Raw genomic sequence first — 19,702 nt, 5'->3', positions numbered from 1 at the left:
AAAGGAATCGAACGTTCGAGATAAGACAAGTGTACTATTTACTTTTTAGTCAATTAATTATATAAAAAATAAATAAGGTAATTAGATGAGCAAATACGGTAAGGTTAAAGCTCAACCCGGTTTCTGTCTAGCTTTGGCATAGTTTAAGCCTAGGCCAGATAAAGAATATTGAGGCGCATGGACCAGACGCTCGCCTGTGAGTTGTGACCACATAGGTTTATGTTAACTACATAGGATTATGTTTCTTGGATTTGTTTGCCAGACACTCGCTCTCCAGTGACTACATAGGTTTATGTTAACTACATAGGATTATGTTTCGTCGTTTTATCTCTTGGTTTATGTTTACTCTTTCTCATGGCAAATTAGATGCTTATTCTAAAATCTAAACTGGAAAGAAACATTAAGCCATGACAAGTGGTTGAAACTTTAAACAAACTGGTTTGGTTTCAGTGATTGTTTTGATCTTCGCTTTCGGCTGAATCCATATGGTCCACTAGTCCAGTATCAACACTACTGTGATTCTGTGAATAGAGATGTCTTTTCTACAAAGATAATGGAGCTGACACTTCCACTGAACAATATCTTTTTACTCTTTCCCATGTTCTTGGTTTCACATTTCAAACTAAAAATCAATGGTTTATTACAAATTTTATAACTCTTGTTTTTCTATTTTTCTTAGAATCTGACTAATCATAACAGTACTGATGTTTTATATTATATTATATGTATTAAAAACGAGCACTTGTCAGTCTCACACAATTGACTGTTCATGAAACTCTTTGTTTTCCAACTGACGTGTGTGTCTGTGTAAGTCGTCGTTCTCCCTCTCATTAATATAAAATATAATAATAGATCGTCTACTGTGTTTCTGATCGGAGGTCATTAATAATAAAAAGGTATGAATTCTACATTAACCCCACCCTTTTAGGGGGGTATTTATTATTCAATATTGGTAAAAAAACCGAATTTGAACACGGTTTGGAATTCAATTTGAATTTGTGATTTTCGAACTAACCCAAAATTTGAGTTTACATATGCTATTTTTATATTTACAATATACATGTTTATATACGGAATTTTTCAATGTACTTTTCCACATTTCGGTTTATTTATATCAATCGAAATTCAAATTGGGTTTGGAATTCCAAGTCCAATTCAGTATGAATTCGAGTTCAGTTTGAAAAAAATAGAACTCGAATACGAAAACCGATGAGCAAACCTAAGAGCTTACCAAAAAGTATATAATTTAAATCCAAAATGTTCGATAATAATTCATTGCTAGTGAATAAAAAACAGTTTATTTATGTATTAAAAGTTTACAAACAAAAGGAAAGATAGACACCATTCAGATTTGCACACATCTAATTCTGGATTAAAATTTGAGTTGTCAAAAGTGAGGATTGATAAGACAAAAAAAAAGTAACAACTTGTTGCACAATGCACACCATATCTTGTAATTTGCAAAAGCCAATCACCAACTAAAACTTATGGACTCAAAATGCAAGTTTGAAGCCAATCCAGATGAACATATATTTGCAACCTCATGCCTCATTTTCTTTGGCCCACAAACAAGAACTCCAACACTTGCTTCTTTTTGCTCAAACAAAATCCCTAACAAAAATCACAAAATAAAACTCAAAATTATTTAAAAGAATTAAAATTTTCAACTTTTCATGCATAAGGTATAAGGTATAAGTTCAAGTCTTACTCTTAAGATCCGGCCTTTCGCCAAAATGCACATTTGTAGACTGAAAGAGCGATTGTTGGGGCACGCTTTCAAGCTCTCTATCCGCGTTATAAAACCACGAGTTGGGTGAGCTAACGGGTGTCGCACCCTCCATATTTTGAATTTGCTTCGAATCCATAGCATTACTCTTCTTATTCCACCAAAAACCCACAAAACATGTCACCATTATAGACACACAAATGAGCAACATATTCAACGCGGCCCTTGATCCATACGAGTACACTTTGTTCGTGTTTTTATCAATAGGATAGATGTAAAATCGCGTCAAAAGTCCCATAGACAAAAGGAAAACCACAAAAGAACACGAAATAATCGCGCCAAGCCATAACCAACCATTTTTTCCTAAAACAGGAGTTATGGGCGTATCAGAAGTGTTTGGTTTAAACCAGATGGTACTCACGGGTTTCTTATCATTGGTCACGGGTTGCTTCTCTCTTGTCACATAGGCTTCGATTTGTAACTCTAATTTTGAGAACTCTATAGGTGTACCGGATGTTGGTAATAACAATTCTAACATGGTGAGATCAGACGAGTCTTTAAACGCACTAATAAAGAGAATTTTTGGAGCTTTACATTTTAGCGTCTCGGTTGTGTAAACAAGCTCCCTAAATATAGAGATAAACGGCGTTATCCCACTTCCTCCGCTCACCATCACTAGCATATCATGCCTGAAACCATAACTTGATTTAAGTAAGTATATTCAAATTTAATTTAACCTAACATACACATGTTATTCTCATGGACATTTTACCTTAGAAAGTTGGTTGAGATAGGTCCATAAGGTCCTTCAACGCGTACATCGAGCCGATCATTAGAATTAGGGGATGATAACATTTGGTAGAGTTTACTAGACCAACTCCCTTCACTTTTGATCATAACACTTAGCTTTTCTGGCTCTAAATTACTACTTGAAGTAATGGTGAATGGATGCCATTGAGCCTTTGAAATGCTTGGGATATTGATGAATATGATGCTTGTTGGTGTATAATCCAAATCTGCTTTGAAAAAAAAATTATATTTATTTGACATCTTAGTCGAACAATATTGGTTGGTATGAGTTGTCGAGTTTTACAATGGCAATAGTTTTTATTTAACTATAATGTTATGTAATCTATTTTCTATAATATTCGTTGGTATAAGATGTTGGATGTTATAAACTTATAATGACAATAACTATCACTTTATAAAACTTTATGTTTTCTATAGTTTATGTGCTCGATTATACCTCGGCTCTTGGAGAAGTTGAGCTCGAGAGTTTCACATGGAAGTACACGCGTAGAAACCAAACGAACGTTCCCTTTGGATTGTAAAAATCTCAAGAACCGATCAATCATGAAAAGATAGAATCCAGGAAGCATGATGGAGGCATACGCTATGCCAACATGGAACACGAAGAAGACAATGAAGATGATGTACAAGTGATGCACGTAGAAGAAAACCTCAAACATCTTTCGTCTAATCCTAGGAAACGTCGTCGCCCACATAACCAATCCCGCTACCAAAGCCACCTCTCCGGCTACATTCGATATGTCGGTTTTTGCCCATTTCAACATCTACATCAACCATCACATAACATTAGTTAACTGTTAATTAATGGTATAATGAATCTAATCATATGATAAAAAGTGATGTAAAATAACTTTATGATGGTCAACAGTTTTGGACCATATAGAAGTTGACTTATTAAGTGGAAAATATTCTAACAATTATTGGCTTTATCTTCATTTTCCAAATTCACTGGTGGAATATTTTCAGGACATCTAAGCCATAAAGATTGTAACTAATTTATAAATAATAACTAGCTTTTATCCCTCGTGTTACGGGGTTGTTTTATATTATTCGTTTATAATATTTATATATTTTTTTTAAATTTTAATTTATTTTATTGTAAGGAAGTTAATAATATATTTAGAATTTGATGATGAAAAGATTTAACAAATAACTGAAATGTTATAACCCGTTTTAAAAGCTATATAGGTTTGGTGAGACCCATGAGCGGCTTAATTTTATTACTAAAAAATTATTTCTTAATTATAAATAATATCTTTAAAAAACATATATTAATCTTTAGTATATCTCTATTTTATAGAGATTATCATATCAAATATTTGATAAGATTAATTTTTAATTAGTTACATGAAAAACCCATTTAAGGACAATATTTGGGTTTGGTGAGACCCATACCCCTAAATTCGGATCAAATGCATGAAAAATCTCAATTTACAATTATTGCAATCTGGTGGCTAGAGAGAATGTAAGGAGCAACTAGAGAACTTCTAAAACTTTTGTTTATATATATTATAGATAATTTAAAAAAATGATACCTCAGATATCTGCTTGGTTACTATCCAATAGATAATGTAACAAACACCATGAGAAGTGAAGAGGGTCATAACAATATGTCCAAGCCATATGTGATACTTGATGCTAGCCTCAGAAGTCAGCCCGAACAACGACAATATAGACGATCCTCGAGTCACTGGGAAGAACAAAAATGCTAGGCACAAGTTGCCAATTAACCCGAATCGTAGAGCCACTGAATCCAACTTTGATTGCCACCTGCCAACCAAAATAATATTGAACTAACATATGTAACATAGAACAAATGAACAAATATATTGATTTATTCACATACACTTCCTCTCCTTTTTTGGCAGCTGATTTATGATTAATTTTGGAAAAACCGACGTGTAAGTACGTCGTGAAAGACCATACAATGAGAGCGATAAACATAACGAAGAACGCAAGCTCGATTTTTGAGACAATCCCGAGACCTTTGATGATCATTGGCCTTCTCCATATACTCAAGTTATCGGGTTTAGCTTCTTTCTTTCTAAAGGTTGAGAAGATAAAAATATATTAACTATCATGGAGTAATAAAATTTGAGCAAGTTTAAATATGTATATGCAATGACTATTATACCCTTCGTCCCGGTTTTGGTTCGCCTTTTTTCTTAAATGGAGATATACACTTCCCACGACCGCCATGAACAAAATGGGGAGTGTGTAGAGTAACATCGTCGGACCTAAAATTTATACGAAAAAAATAAACTAGTAAGATAAAAATAAACACTTAAAATTAAAGTTGTTACATTATGTGTTATCTTGTGTTATCATGCAACTAGACTAGACCAGTAAAATAGTAAAATCGGACTAGATTCAAGTAATGGCGATTCAAGAAGTGGAAGCGAACCTTGAGTCCCGAAGTAAGTAGAAGTGGTGTGGGCTCGAACCCTAACGAGCCACTTTTGCTTATAGACATAGGTTGGTGTGATGATCCATAGGAAAAGATAGCCTATGAAGACCATCATTGCAAGCCCTTTGATCATCTTCATAATCATCATCATCATCTTATTATTATTATTCTTACTCTCTCTTGATATATTGTTGGTTTGCAAAAGGAATAAAGGGAGACTGCTATTTATAGAAGTGAGATTTAGTTAAAAGTGTACCAAAGGGTATATTTGGAAAACCACTGTTTTTTAATGTTTTGACATATGCGTGTGAATATATAAAAGTGTAGCTAAGATCATGATAATATATACATATACGTATCATGTGTATCAGTGTATGTGTATATTATTATGCAAATGGACCGTGAAGAAAATGAGCATATAGCATGTTTTATGCCCTACTATTACGCATAATCGAAGTCATGTAAATATTAAGTTTGTATACATCTGTTTCTTAATATTAGTCTTTAAATATTTTAACAAATGTAACAAAAATTGATATAACGGGACATGGTTGGCGATAATAAACGTTCGCCCATGGTTGCCCGGTAGGTTGCCGGACCTGGACCCAAACCAGTTCAGTTAATTGGTATGGTTCGAATCGACACCCTTTTTTTTAAGTAAAACAAATATTCTCACTAAAAAAAACTTTATTATTGTATTTCTTAAAATACATATATATTTTATTATTACTACTTTATAAACAACATAACAGTATACGATATAAGGGTGTGTTTGGGATTGCTTATTTAAGTGAAAAAAGACTTTTTATTAAAAGGGCTTATAAACTTATGAAATTTTGAAAAGAAGTTTTTAAAAAAATGTTTGGATTAGCTTATGTGTTGAAGAAAACCAAAATGACCAAAATGTACACTCTTTTTTAAAAGGGTTTAAATCAAACTCATTAAGTTAATAAGTTACATATTCCTAATTATCAAAATCCATTTATTTTGCCTTCATCATAAGTTAAAATCCATAAGACCTTATGGTTTGCCAAACACCTTATATACCTTATTAACTTTTCAAAAAGTTTATAAGTATAAGTTGATAAAAATAAGAAATCCCAAACACCCCCCTAAAGTTATGATGTTATCCGTTTCTTTTATCTTCGTGCGAAAAAGCTAGAGTAGTTTATTGACCGGTATGGTATTCAAAAGTTGGAATAATAACAATCTTATATAATTTTTATTATATATGCCAATTTATCATACATACATACATAGATATATCAGGGCCATCTCCGAAAATCGTTATAAATTTTTGGGTCGAATTCGAGAAAAAAATTTGGGTATTAATTAATAAAAGGGTTTTTTATTGGGTTTGAAAAGTTAAAATTTCAAATCGGCTTATTGAGAATTTGGGTTGTGCAAAATTATTTTTATAAAAATAGGATTAAATGAATTGAATGATTATGATTAAACATTAACGATGCATAATCCCCCCCCCCCCCCCCCAACACACACACGCACCCCAAAGCCGGAATTGACATACGTATATTATAACTACTTATATATAATGTTTAACTAGATACATACTTTGGAAATTATTTAATTACGCATCATATAAAGATAAATTGTAACCCATGCCATGGCTTTAGTTTAATTACTACAATTTGCAGGATAAATCATAAAAAAGAACAGTTGACAAACTCTAATTATCAAAAAATCTCACTTCTCAACTATCCTCAATTAGCATATTAATTTGTTTGAGTTTTTTTGTAGACGAATTAGAATGAATGCATGATTCATGTAAGAGATTTGTAAGAAGAGAATTTAATTTCATTTTTTTATTTGGTTTGTATTATGTCATGTGGGAATAGAAGAGAATTTAGTGTTGCATGGATCATGCAAAAACAATTTTATGTCACCTTTCATCATTACTTTATTCTCAAGCCACACACTTGTGCTCTCCTAATTGTTTTTGTGATTATAGCCACTCTTTGTTGGTTCTTGTAATTTGTGAGTTGAAACTTGTACAGTTTAATTTATCAATAGAAGATTTTTAATTATTAATTTAATGTATAATCTTAACAACCCTTTACAAAGTACATCCATTATCCATAGGCTAGATTGCTAGAATAGTATAAGTTCTTAATTCAAATTGTTTTACAATTTGCACCACATTTTTTAAGTTGTGAATACTTAGGAACGTTATTTGGAGGCTGGAGCTAGATGCATGTAACATGAAGAAAATCCTTTAGAAGGGATATTCTCGATCGCCTTAAGCATGAGCGTAGGCAGCTTTATGGGAACGGGGTTCGGCCGAACCAGTACTGTTTTAGTGTTATATATTAGTGTATTTTGACATAGCACACGTACAAAACTCAAATCAAGTGATAAATAATTGGTCGTCTGTCCCTCAAAAATTTTCAAACCCATAGGAAAAAATTTCTGTCTACGCCACTGGCCTCAAGGAACACCCTCCGGTAACTAAGTCGACTTAACTAAACTGTATACGGATGTGTGTCACAAACATGTATGCAATATGTATATGAATATATGATATAGCCTGATTCCGGACATCATCACCTAACAAAACCATATAACATCGTTTTAAGTACAATCTTTCTGCAATTTACGTCGCTACAATTACATTTGTGCACATGGGCATGCGTTCTTTGGAGAGGTGGTTTGATGTGGAGCTGCCAGGGGCGGACCTATGTGTCCCGTAAGGGGGGCGGCCGCCCACCTTAAATTTTTTTTTTTAGTGTTATTTGTATATGAAAATCCCGATCGCCCCCCATAAAATTAGTGTTAAGTTCCGATGTCGCCCCCCAAGAAAATAAATCCTGGGTCCGCCACTGGGAGCTGCTACGTTAAAGGTGCGAGTCACTACTAGAAAACTGAGTATCTGTAACTGTAATTTATAGCGGTCGCAAAACGCCAATGTGTTTAACGTAACATAAAAACAAACTTGTTTTAGTCAATTTTCCATAAAAGATTTTCATATTTATATGCCAAATTTTACAAAAGAATGATTTCATATACCTGTTAACATAAGTGTTTTTTTTTATAAAAAGTAGGTATTTACGTAGCACCGGTCACCTTGTTACAAATCCCTTGCTAACATAATAAATTTATGACACATATATAACAAGATACAAAGTGTAGGTTTTTTAAACGGAATATGCTAGTCGATCTCAATACATAAGTTTAAGAATTACATGCCATTACGTACACACAATGCAAAACATGACAAGCTTCACCATGTCAATTAACAAAAAAAGTGTTTGCTACACAATAACCATTTACATATTAAAAAAGTACATGATTAAATTTCAAGTAGAGTTCACATGATATTATAAGTTTATAACACATAACAAATAAAAATGGCTTGTGACATACATTCCGGTTTTAAAAGACAAAGCAAGAGAAGAGTAACCTTATCCGGCAAAAGCTAGTTATAATTGCCTATTATGATTTCCTTTCCTAAAAATTGTATGTGTTTTATACTTTTGTAGTTTTGTTTTTTTACTAGTTTCGTGAAAAAAAAAAGTATTTTTGTCATGATAATGCTACATAAATCCTTGTCATTAACACGAGAGCATTGTAATAGTGCAAGATACGATTCTAGTGGGTATGCACAAGCAATAAAATTGTTAGTCTCACCATAATGAGAGCGATTAATTTATAAAAATACGCGTTTCATGTATAACAATAGGCAGCCATACAATATAACAGATCGTCTTGACTAGATGTTTTGGTTCCTTGTAGGGAAATGGAGTTTATGGCCTTTGACTTGTGTCTCGTGACATATGGAATTTGTTCGGAGTTTGGACGTTGGAATGAAAGGTGTTGTTCATACTTCATAGCCCCCATTGTCGCAAAGTTAACTTCATACTCTCTTGAACGTCTTAGATGCGTTCTAAGATAAGCCTTATGAGCTATGGTCCATTGATCCAGACAATTTATAGGTTACACGCTTATACTTGAAATAAATAATATTTTGTAACTTGTGATTTGTATGGGTCATTAATCTTATCTTAGAATGCGTCTAAGCCGTCAGGGAGTCGAAAGTTTACTCCTTGACACCATGCTCTGAAGTTTGGAAAAACATTATCCGATGCATAATTATGAAAAATAATATTTCATTTAGTTGAGTTTTATCACTTCTAGTTTTATGGCACGAATCTTTCATATTGTTCGAATCCTTCTGTGTTTAAACTTTAAATTAAAAAAAAGAATTGAGGATAAACATGGGCTATCTAATATCTATCACAAAATTAAAGGCCCATTAAGACCTGTTTACTTAGGCACACTACAATCTGACTGAGCCCAAATCTGAAGATGTAGCTTTTGTTTGAACCTGGGCTGGTCATCGAATACAAGCTCGTTAACATTATTTTTTGTCGTCTTAATTGTGTCATTTCGAATACCTTTGTCAGTCACCAACCTTTAACCTTTAACCATCATCAAGAAACATATAGGGTGTGAATAGTTCGATATGGGTCGGCTTTGGGTTTAAAATGAACCAAGAGCTAAAACTTTGGTTTTTGAATTTCTAAGAACCGTCCAGTTGTTTTTTTTTTGGGTTTTCTCTTTTGGACTTCAAAGGTTTAGAGTGAAAAACTTTTTTGGCCCAAAATATTAAACTTGAGCCTAAATTGTTATGTTAATAATTATTAACCAACTGATTTTTATATATTTGAGCTAAAAATTAAACTCATATAAATTACTAAAACTAAAAAATGAAAATTTTGATTAGATACAAAACGAAAATCAAAACCAAAAGCAAACCGTAAATTCGGGCATTACAAAACATTAAACCAATCAGTCGCCTTTTGTTTTTTCGGTTTTGGATTGTTTTATTGTTTTTATTCACATATTGTCTCCAATTGACCTTGGTAACTCCAGAATAGGCGTGAGCAACGCCTCAAACTCGGCCCGTTACCCATTAATGGAGAAATTCACAACCGAGACTCGTCTCTATTACTCTAGTGCGATTCGGGTTCTCACATGTTTATATGCTAATCGGTTCCTGAAGACCCGTATGTAGCACAATAAACTTAGGCTCAATTTGATGCTGAATTACGAACGGCCCAACTTATCATCAACTAAATTATTTGTTGATGACACTTGAATGATAGTGAACAATCTAATGAATTTATTACTTTACAAAACACAAATATCTTTCAAGAACGATAAAAATATCATTTCATAAAAAAACAAACCAACTTTAATCAATTAAGAATATAAAAATAAACATAAATCAACTCAAAACATAAAATAGACAAGAAAGAAAAAAAATCAACCATAAACCAACAAATTAACCACTAAAATAGATGTGATCATGAATTTTTTCTAAGACTAAGGTTTATAATTGATTTGATATACAATCGGCTACACGGGTCTCCCTACAAACCTGTTGTTGGAACCCGTGACCCAATTACCTTCATATTTCATACCCGGAAAATGACCCTAATAGATCATTCGCATTAGCTTCTTCAAATTACGTGAGGGTTTCTCTACTTTTTTAGAGTGTGGGAAAGAGAACATACACTATTCATCATCTGTAAATATTTTAATATTTGTTGAAATTGAATGATAGAGCAAATATGACAATGGTATAAAAAAATATTAAAGGTAAAATTTATTTTTTATAATTTTTAGTATAGTTTTATAAATTCTGCCTGGAATACTCTAATAAAATAAACCTTTTAACCAAATGCCAACCTTGTAACTCAATTTCTTACTAATTAGATCTTTAATTTTTAAAAGTAAAACTACCTTTTTTAAACTACTTTTATTTACTTTTTAGTTTTAACATTTGTATTTTATTAATTTAACTGTCAATTCTCTAGCTACTTTTATTCGTTTGTTATTATTAAAAGCTAAATGCATGAACTTAAGTTTGTTAATCGGGAATGAGAGTTAAACACACAAAACCAATTAGATGTCTCACAAATTATTACCAACCTTCATATGAATAAGAGTAATTAATTATTTACTTTATTACTAAGTCAATATTTATTACTCACATTCGTATATAAACACAAAATGAGTTGACCCTAAACACAACCCAAACACAACAAATTTAACGAATCAACACGACACACCACAAATAAAAATATACAAGTTATGTCAGAGTTGAAAAACATCAACATGCTAACCCGTCAACCCAACACGAGTGACAATATATAATTCTATGTAGAGGTGGGCAAACAAACCGATTAACCGACCCGACCGACCTGAAATTGAACCGAAACCGAACCAGTTTGAAACCGATTATGTAGAAACTAGTTCGGAACCAATTGAAACCGTTGGTTTGGAACCGGTTTGTAATTTTCTCCCCAAAACCAGTTAATCGAGCCGAAACCGGCAACAACCGGTCAAAACCCGAACCGAAACAGATCGTAACCTGGTAAAAAACCAGGTTCAAACTGAATTGAAACCGATCATAAATTAGTTTTGGCTTTTTAGACCAAACCGAACCAGTGTCAACCCAAAATGGTTTTGAGTTTTAATCCGGTTTATGCACCTCTAATTCACAAACCAAGACAATAATAATAATAATAATAATAATAATAATATTTAGACACCACCACATCTTACTAATTCAGTAACACACATTCTCTCTCACTTTCTCTCTCTCTCACACACAAACTCGCCGGAACTCATCTCCGGCAACCACTCACTCACTGAGCTAACTCATTGACACATGCTATCCGTTATCACCATCTCTAATGTCAATATACGATAAAGCATTCATGAACACCGAGCTCTCAAAACCCACATCCATCTTCGGCCTCCGTCTATGGGTAGTCGTCGGAATCTTCGTCGGCGCCATCTTCGTCCTCTTACTATTCCTCCTCTCCGTCTGCTATACCTCCCGCCGCCGCAGCCACTACAAAAAACCAAACAACCAAACCCTAACCCAACCACCCGCCACAAAAGACATTCAAGAAATTGTTTGCAGACAATCATCATCGGCTGTTCCCGAGATCCAAATCGACATCGGGAAGCCCGAACACCGTGTCGTGTTCTCGAGTGGGGAGAGTCGAGCCACGAGCACCGATACGGGCCATACGAGTGGTGGCGGTGGCGGTGGGAGTTCGGTGTTGCCACAAGTGTCGCATTTGGGGTGGGGGAGGTGGTATACGCTTCGGGAGCTTGAAGCGGCGACTAACGGGTTGGCGGATGAGAATGTGATTGGGGAAGGGGGATATGGGATTGTGTATAGTGGGGTTTTGGAGGATAATACTCGTGTCGCGGTTAAAAACTTGTTAAATAACAGGTGATTGTTTACAACATTAGACTTTTAGGTGTCAGTGACTTATAGTCTAATCAAGCATATGCTTGTGTAGTTGTTTAAGGGACGGGATCGTGAAAGAACTTGTTCTTCGTACAAATTAAATTAACGTGCTAACTGTGAGAATCAAGCAGTGTAATTATAATTACTCTACGTTGTATATATAATTACATTGATTTTCACGGTTAGCACGGTTAATTTAGTTTGTATTTGATCCAAACTCATTGCATATGTATAGTATGCATGTATTCAGTTGTTCATTTGATTAAATTTTCAACAAATATAGCAAGTTCTTGCATAGATATCACAAATTGAGTAGACATATTGTCATAAACCACCGAGTAATCAGAACAATGGGACGGGATCATGAGAGAACTCATTCTTCGTGTGAGAACTAAAGAACTTAATACTACATATATGCAATATGTAGTATGTATAGCATATATGTAGTATATACTACATATATGTAATGTATACTGCATATATGTAGTATGAAGTTTTCTATTTCTCTCACGGAGAATGTAATCTCTCACAATCATGTCCCATTGTTTTGATTAATCGATGGTTTATGACAGTTTGACAACTCAATTTGTGATATCTATGTAAGAACTTGTTAAATGTGTTAAGGGTTTGGTTAAAAGAACAAGGGGATTCTTTATGGTTTACAAGTTTTAGTCTTTTTGAATTTTTATACTATCTTTTTTAATGTAAATTTTGCATTTTTTTAACCTATGATAAACAAACAGGGGTCAAGCTGAGAGGGAGTTTAAAGTAGAAGTAGAAGCGATTGGACGTGTGCGTCACAAGAATCTTGTTCGTTTGCTAGGATATTGTGTTGAAGGAGCCTATAGGTAAGAACTAACTTTATGAAGAATTTTATTTTCCAAAGTTTTCATTTTTGTTATTCTTATTAAATGTTCTTTTCCAGGATGCTGGTCTATGAATATGTAGACAACGGGAATCTTGAACAGTGGGTTCATGGTGAGGTTGGGGATGTTAGCCCTTTAACGTGGAGTATTCGTATGAATATCATTCAGGGAACTGCAAAAGGGTATGTTCGTGAAATTTGTTTACCTAATTTGCTTGTAAGTCAAGATGTGTTGGTAAATGTTAAGCCTTTATATTCTTGTTATTACAGTTTGGCGTATCTTCACGAGGGTCTTGAACCGAAAGTGGTTCATCGTGATATAAAGTCCAACAATATATTACTTGATCGCCAATGGAACCCTAAAGTTTCTGACTTTGGGCTTGCCAAGCTCTTGGGTTCGGATACAAGTTATGTGACAACTCGTGTTATGGGAACGTTTGGGTAAGTTGGTCCGTTTTCTTGAAATCTACGCTGTCAAATGTACTTTCGAAATTTAAAAGTTGGTCCGTTTGCTTTCAGTTATGTTGCACCAGAGTATGCGTGCACCGGGATGTTGACCGAGAAGAGTGATGTATATAGCTTTGGAATACTTATTATGGAGATAATCACTGGGAGAAATCCAGTTGATTATGCTCGACCACAAGGCGAGGTATGCATAATTGCATATGGGTCCATTTTGGTCAACTCAAATTATTTAACGGGTCAATTTTGGATGTGTATTTAAACAAGTGCATATTTACAGGTGAATTTAGTTGAATGGTTAAAAACAATGGTGGGAAACCGTAAATCTGACGAGGTCGTTGACCCAAAGTTGCCAGAAATGCCATCTTCAAAAGCGTTAAAACGCATACTTTTAGTAGCTCTTCGGTGTGTTGATCCGGACGCAACAAAAAGACCAAAAATGGGACATGTACTTCACATGCTTGAAGCTGATGACTTGCTGTTTCCCACTGTAAGCATAATTATTTTCCGGTTTTGACTTTTATTCGGTCAAGTACCTAAATCATTCCTGGATGATGAAGTTCATGGATTTTAGGAGTAAACTACAAAATTAGAGGAATCTTATTAATGTTATAAATTTATAAAATTATTATTAATGATTGCTAATGGACAATAAGTGAATAAACTATGTTTTTTATTAGTAAATGATAAGATAGAGGAATCAATTGGCTGCTTTAAATACTTTTTAATGATTAATAATTAAAAAGTTTTAACTTTTTTTAAACTTTAATTTGCAGGAGAAGAGAGAATCTTCGCGTTCTAATCGCGATTACAAGGTTGACAATATCGGGTTAAATAATAAAAAATCGGGCGATATAGATTCTGATACCGGCGAAGGCGATAGCAGTAACAGGAATCATAGATGGAGATAACAAAACAAACATAACGATCGATTTCATGATAAAAGATCTGAGGTCTGCAAATTCTCTCAACCTTATATTACATTTATAATCTGTTATTTATTATATTTTTTTCATTTGTTTTAATTTTGTATTTACTATTTAAACAACTATTTAATTATTTTTATTATTATTCTTTCAGTTTTTTTATTTGTAATAAAATTATATAAAATAAAAATAAAAAAAGTTATAGTTGCAAAATGGGACCCCAAACAAGCAAAGTAAGCATCTTTCTTTTGGTGTAAAAGTGTGGTTTTTTTTTTTTGAATTTTAATGCTTTCCTCCTACTATTTACAATATACCACCATTGCCAGCTAAGTTTTGATTGGTTTAAATGTGGTTTTTGAATGTAAAAGTGTGGTTTTTGATTGGTTTTGATAGTGTGGTGGGACCCATTATCCAGCTAAGTTTTGATTCATTGAAACTTGCTGCAGCTGTACAGCCGCAATTTGTCCATACACAACGGCAATTGTCTAAAAGCCCCACATAATGGCTTTTATAATTTTATTCTATTGACTTTATTTTATATAATTTGATCCTTTATTTTTATAAAAAGTGGTTTGTGTTTTGGAATTTTATCAGACTGAGTGTAGTGGGCCAACGCTTTGATCGACATTAGTGTAGTGACTTTATTTTATATAATTTGATCCTCTAATTTTATAAAAAGTGGATGTGTTTTGGAATTTAATCAGACTGAGAGTAGTGGGCAAACGCTTCGATTGACATTAGTGTAATGACTTTATTTTATATAATTTGATCCTCTAGTTTTATACAAAGTGGTCATGCTTTGGAATTTTAATTAGACTGACTGGGCTAACGTTTCAGTCGACGTTAGTGTGGTGACTTTATTCTATATAATTTGATCCTTTGATTTATAAAAAGCGGATGTGTATTGAAATTTAATCATACTGGGTGTAGTGGGCTAACGCTTCACTCGACATTAGCTTTTAAGGGCGTTAGGCACTACACTAAAAGAACTTGAGGTGCCAAGGGGTAGGAGGTTAGGAGCGACATCCTGTTGGTGGGCGTGTGAGGGCTCGGGTGTGGGGCCGACTTTGTTCTAACCAATCACAAACAACCCTCTCACATAGTTTTATATCAAATAAAATTTAAAAAATAAAAATAAATGTTTTTAGTAAAATCAATACATGTTTTTAAGGAAAAAAGTTAGTGTCTCACGCCTACACGACAGAGACGTGTAAGTCACTTTTTCATTTTTTAGTTAAACTACTAAACATAGTCTCATAGGTTGATGGAATGACTTGTATGGTTTGGTTATGTTAAAAGAAATTTTATATATTTATTTGAAAATTCAAGGAAAATTAATTATATATGGATTTTGTTTTGATATTTATGAGTAGGAAAGAATCAAGGTTTTATGAACGTTATACTATTTAAAGTATATGTGATGAGGAGCCAATCACTTGCATTAAATTATATGTTTTAAGGAACGTTATAATATGATAGTGATTTGTTAAACAGTAGGTGATAACAACAAATATCAACATTTTAATAATTTAATCCTATCATTATTGTGTATCTCAATCATTAACAATTTAACATCCCCATCACGATAATGGTTAGGATTGTTATTTACCTAAACCCAGTTTAACCTGTTGGTTGACGCACATGTATTAGTGTTCTTATATACTTGTCAAGTAAAAAAGCACCGTTTATCGTGTATTATTCATAAAATCAGGTGAGGGACATGGTGTTTTAAACTACTATTGATAGACTGGATAAGATTTTGGTCTCTAGATTAGGTTACGGTTCATGATATTAATGAACGGTCCATTAAATGAAAATCAGAACCAAGTTTAAATATCTTTTATTGCGTAAAAACAATAACTCAACTGAAGAGTCCTCAGTTTAGCGGTACCAATGTATTGGATAAGGGCTAACGGCTAAGAAGGTGAGGGTTGTTCAAGTCCTGTGGTTATAAAAATACAATGTAATTTAGGAGCATAGTTCATGTGTGAATTGTTAAAAATAATCTAATAAATTTTTTTGCTATTATTCATTTTGGCTTATAATTCAACTTGGTATCTACTAAACGTATCTCTCACAAGCTTATCGGTGAGTTCAACCTCATTAAAAAAGTATATTATCCCTCTCACATGTAGGTATGCATAGTCATAAATTTGTATTTCAGTTGAATTCATTCACATGATAGCAACACAAAACCCAAGGTTTCTACCCTCGCCGTTCGCCCATCAATAAATGGACCATTTGTTACGGAGATAGAAGACAAACCTGGAAGCATTAACCGATATGGTACATCAATACATGTTCCTAATCCTATGCCCATTCCAGTCTTGTGTAACTTCGCTAACTCCTCATTCTCAACCCGTATCTTGTTTCTGAACGTTGGAAGAAGACTCCCTAACCCTTGTCGATCGGATGCTCACGATGCATGCAGCTAAAGGTTCTATGATCTTCTATACAATTGTGAGTTGCCGTTTTGTCATGCTTTCTCTTTTTTAGGTAGGACATGGGGAAATCCTTCTCGCCTCTTCCTTCCAAATTGACCCAGATATTTTTCACATGGCAGAGTTGGAGATGTTATAATCAAATAATCAATTTTGATTGATGAGTCTTATGATTCAGCGACCACGCCACCAAAAACTAACGGCTAGTTAAGTTTCCGTTAACTTTGAACCCATATACGTAGTTGGGATTATTTTTGTCATTTTAATAGCTAGAGCTTATGCCAATCGGGCATAGTTGGAATTATACGAAGGCAGTTTGCCTTGTTTTAATAATAAAAAAATGGTCATTTTATATGTTTAAACTTTATAAAAAAAACACTATTTTATAAAACTAACATATCATGGCTCTCATTAGTGACATACTGACAAGTATTATTTTGTACTTCCACTAGCAAAACATAATATATCATGACAGCTCAATGACTTATTTATCTACTTAACTATTGGACAATAACATACCAATCGTTTTAAAATAATAATAATAAATAAAATCAAATGACAACGTTTAAGAAAAATTGATTTAAATAAAGTTACACGCCATTTGTTATTATTTAAATATCTTACTTTTAAACAACACGTCAAGAGATTTTGGTTATTATTATTATTAAATAAAATCACTTTTAGACAACACGACAAGAGATGTTGGCTTGTTGCTATGGTTCAAGACTTCGAGTTGAAAAAAGAAAAATAATTCAAGTTATTGATCAATCACTTGATGAGATATTGATCCGCTAAATCATAGTTTTCCTTGTGAGACGTGCTTGGTTACGACCCAAAAATTCTATTATTGGGTTCGTTTTTCAGGGACATGATATCTATTAACTCGTGAATTTATAGTTCGAGTCGGGTCACATAAACAATAATAACTTATCGATGCAACCGTAAAGCTAAAGCAACAATTAAGCTTTAGGTAATTGTAACCACGAAAAGGTAAAGCATTGTTCAATAACTAGTTTAGTGGAACAAATATAGTACTTAATCAAGTCCAAATTATCATTTTTCTCTTTTTTTTGAACGACAGAAATTATATAAAGTACCGACTAGCAAGAAACTAGCCGAGCACAAACAAGAAAGAAAAATTACATGAATAAAAGAGGGTTCTTCAACCACTCTAACCAATTAACTCTACACTTACTCTTTCTACTCGAATACCAAAGGAAAGAGAAGTAACATTATCAAACAACACCGCATGCTTTATACGTGCTTTCAAAAAAACAGTATCATTTCGAAGCTTCCAAATTGCCCACCAGACGACATAGATTATTACACCCACGATGTCATTTTTCTCTTTTACTTCGTTTTTCAAATACAACATGCACAGATTGATCTTTAATAAGTTAAAGATTTGGAGACCGGTGGTCGAAAAGTTGTAATATACATTATGTCGTTACATATTAAAACATATAAATAAGTTACCCTTAAGTGATAGTTTAAGCATCTTTTAGAAGAAGATTTAAGCATGCATACACAAATTACTAAATTAGCCGTTGTACTATATTGATGAGAATTAATAAACTAGTCATAGAGCCACTTAAAATTTAAGAAATAAACAAATAGTGCATAAAATGAAAATAAAGAAAATAAGACATTGTGGTAAAGTCGACCACCCATGATGGAAAAGATCTTAACTTATTTTGTATCTAGTGTATGGCTACTTATCCCTTTTAAGTTCTACATATTTCATTTTATTGTGGATGCATCAAAGTTCCTTCGGCTGGAGATTTTTTTTTCCAAGTCACATATAACTATTTTTATGCCCAAAATCATCAAAATGTAGTATAACATACACAATAGTTTAAAGTTAAAAAAAAAAAGGTAAACCGGATACAAGAGACTCTCGTATATGTGGGGTTTTGACTTAAACATGATCTACGCATCCTTATCTTGTAATCTCGTATCTAATCATAGATTATCTAAGGTGTTAACAAAAATCTAAAGACACTTGTAGATCTTGTTAACTAGCAAACAACTAGGGGTGTAAATGAGCTGAGCCTGATCTTAACTAGGCTTGAGACTGGTTTGTTTTGACTTCTGAGAGCCTCGATCCCATTCGAGTTCTTTTCCTAACGCGGGGCTAGTTTATAACTTATTAATTATTTTTTATACATTTTTAATTATATTCATTTACTTTGAGAAAAACTTTAACGAGTCTAAGCTTGAATATTGTGTAGTACTTTAAACGAGCCACAACTCAGGTCAAGCTTAGTTATGCACAGCTCAGGCTTAGTTATGCAGTGTGAAATTAATACATAAAAGTCCAAAATAGTTAAATATTGAAAATATTAAGCTCGTTAAGGCTCAACTTCCCATACAAGGCTCGAGTTGCTTTCAAACTGCTTGGCTCGACTCGTTTGCAATCGTACTTACAACTAGATGTGGGCAAATAAACCGGTTAACCGAACCGGTTTGAAACCGATTATGTGGAAACCGGGTTGAAACTGATTGAAACCGTAAGTTTGAAACTGGTTAAAATTTTCTCCCCCAAAACCGGTTCCAACCCGGTTAACCGAAACTGGCCAAAACCGAGCAAAACCCCAAACTGAAACCGACCAAAAACCGAACCGAACCGATCGCAACTTGGTCGAGAAACCGGTTTCAGCCTGAACCGAAACCGATCATAAACCGGTTTTGACTTTTATTGACCAAACCGAACCAGTTTCAACCCAAACAATTTTAACTTTTAAACCAGTTTCTGCACCTCTACTTCCAACCAATTT

At 33.5% G+C, this 19,702-nt stretch overlaps 2 protein-coding genes across 2 annotated transcripts; one reads left to right on the top strand and one right to left on the bottom strand.

Moving 5' to 3' along the window:
- Window positions 1-1,281: 1,281 nt before the first annotated feature.
- Window positions 1,282-5,135, bottom strand: LOC143574363 (ferric reduction oxidase 2-like). Its single transcript, XM_077059007.1, has 8 exons — window positions 4,941-5,135; window positions 4,671-4,773; window positions 4,383-4,580; window positions 4,072-4,306; window positions 2,973-3,300; window positions 2,499-2,742; window positions 1,709-2,415; window positions 1,282-1,611 (listed from the first exon to the last, which is right to left on the bottom strand). The coding sequence occupies exons 1-8, from the start codon at window positions 5,095-5,097 to the stop codon at window positions 1,472-1,474; spliced, it is 2,112 nt and encodes a 703-aa protein (XP_076915122.1). The 5' UTR covers window positions 5,098-5,135; the 3' UTR covers window positions 1,282-1,471.
- Window positions 5,136-11,662: 6,527 nt separating this feature from the next.
- LOC143574340 (putative serine/threonine-protein kinase At1g01540) lies at window positions 11,663-14,632 on the top strand. Its single transcript, XM_077058989.1, has 7 exons — window positions 11,663-12,213; window positions 12,975-13,079; window positions 13,157-13,279; window positions 13,367-13,537; window positions 13,616-13,745; window positions 13,839-14,048; window positions 14,335-14,632. The coding sequence occupies exons 1-7, from the start codon at window positions 11,663-11,665 to the stop codon at window positions 14,467-14,469; spliced, it is 1,425 nt and encodes a 474-aa protein (XP_076915104.1). The 3' UTR covers window positions 14,470-14,632.
- Window positions 14,633-19,702: the final 5,070 nt, after the last annotated feature.

The sequence above is a fragment of the Bidens hawaiensis genome, unplaced genomic scaffold (assembly GCF_021521415.1).
Source record: "Bidens hawaiensis isolate Kalapana, Puna unplaced genomic scaffold, B.hawaiensis_p1.1 tig00026900_1, whole genome shotgun sequence".
Classification (NCBI taxonomy): Eukaryota; Viridiplantae; Streptophyta; class Magnoliopsida; order Asterales; family Asteraceae; genus Bidens; species Bidens hawaiensis.
This window is presented reverse-complemented; position numbering and strand designations above follow the sequence as displayed.

Coding starts and splice junctions, on each gene's coding strand:
- LOC143574363 (XM_077059007.1), bottom strand. CDS start 5,097: ATGATGATGATGATTATGAAGATGATCAAAGGGCTTGCAATGATGGTC. Junction 4,307..4,382: donor GCCAAAAAAGGAGAGGAAGT/GTATGTGAATAA, acceptor TTTGGTTGGCAG/GTGGCAATCAAAGTTGGATT. Junction 3,301..4,071: donor TAACCAAGCAGATATCTGAG/GTATCATTTTTT, acceptor TGGTTGATGTAG/ATGTTGAAATGGGCAAAAAC.
- LOC143574340 (XM_077058989.1), top strand. CDS start 11,663: ATGTCAATATACGATAAAGCATTCATGAACACCGAGCTCTCAAAACCC. Junction 13,280..13,366: donor ATTCAGGGAACTGCAAAAGG/GTATGTTCGTGA, acceptor TTGTTATTACAG/TTTGGCGTATCTTCACGAGG. Junction 13,746..13,838: donor ATGCTCGACCACAAGGCGAG/GTATGCATAATT, acceptor GCATATTTACAG/GTGAATTTAGTTGAATGGTT.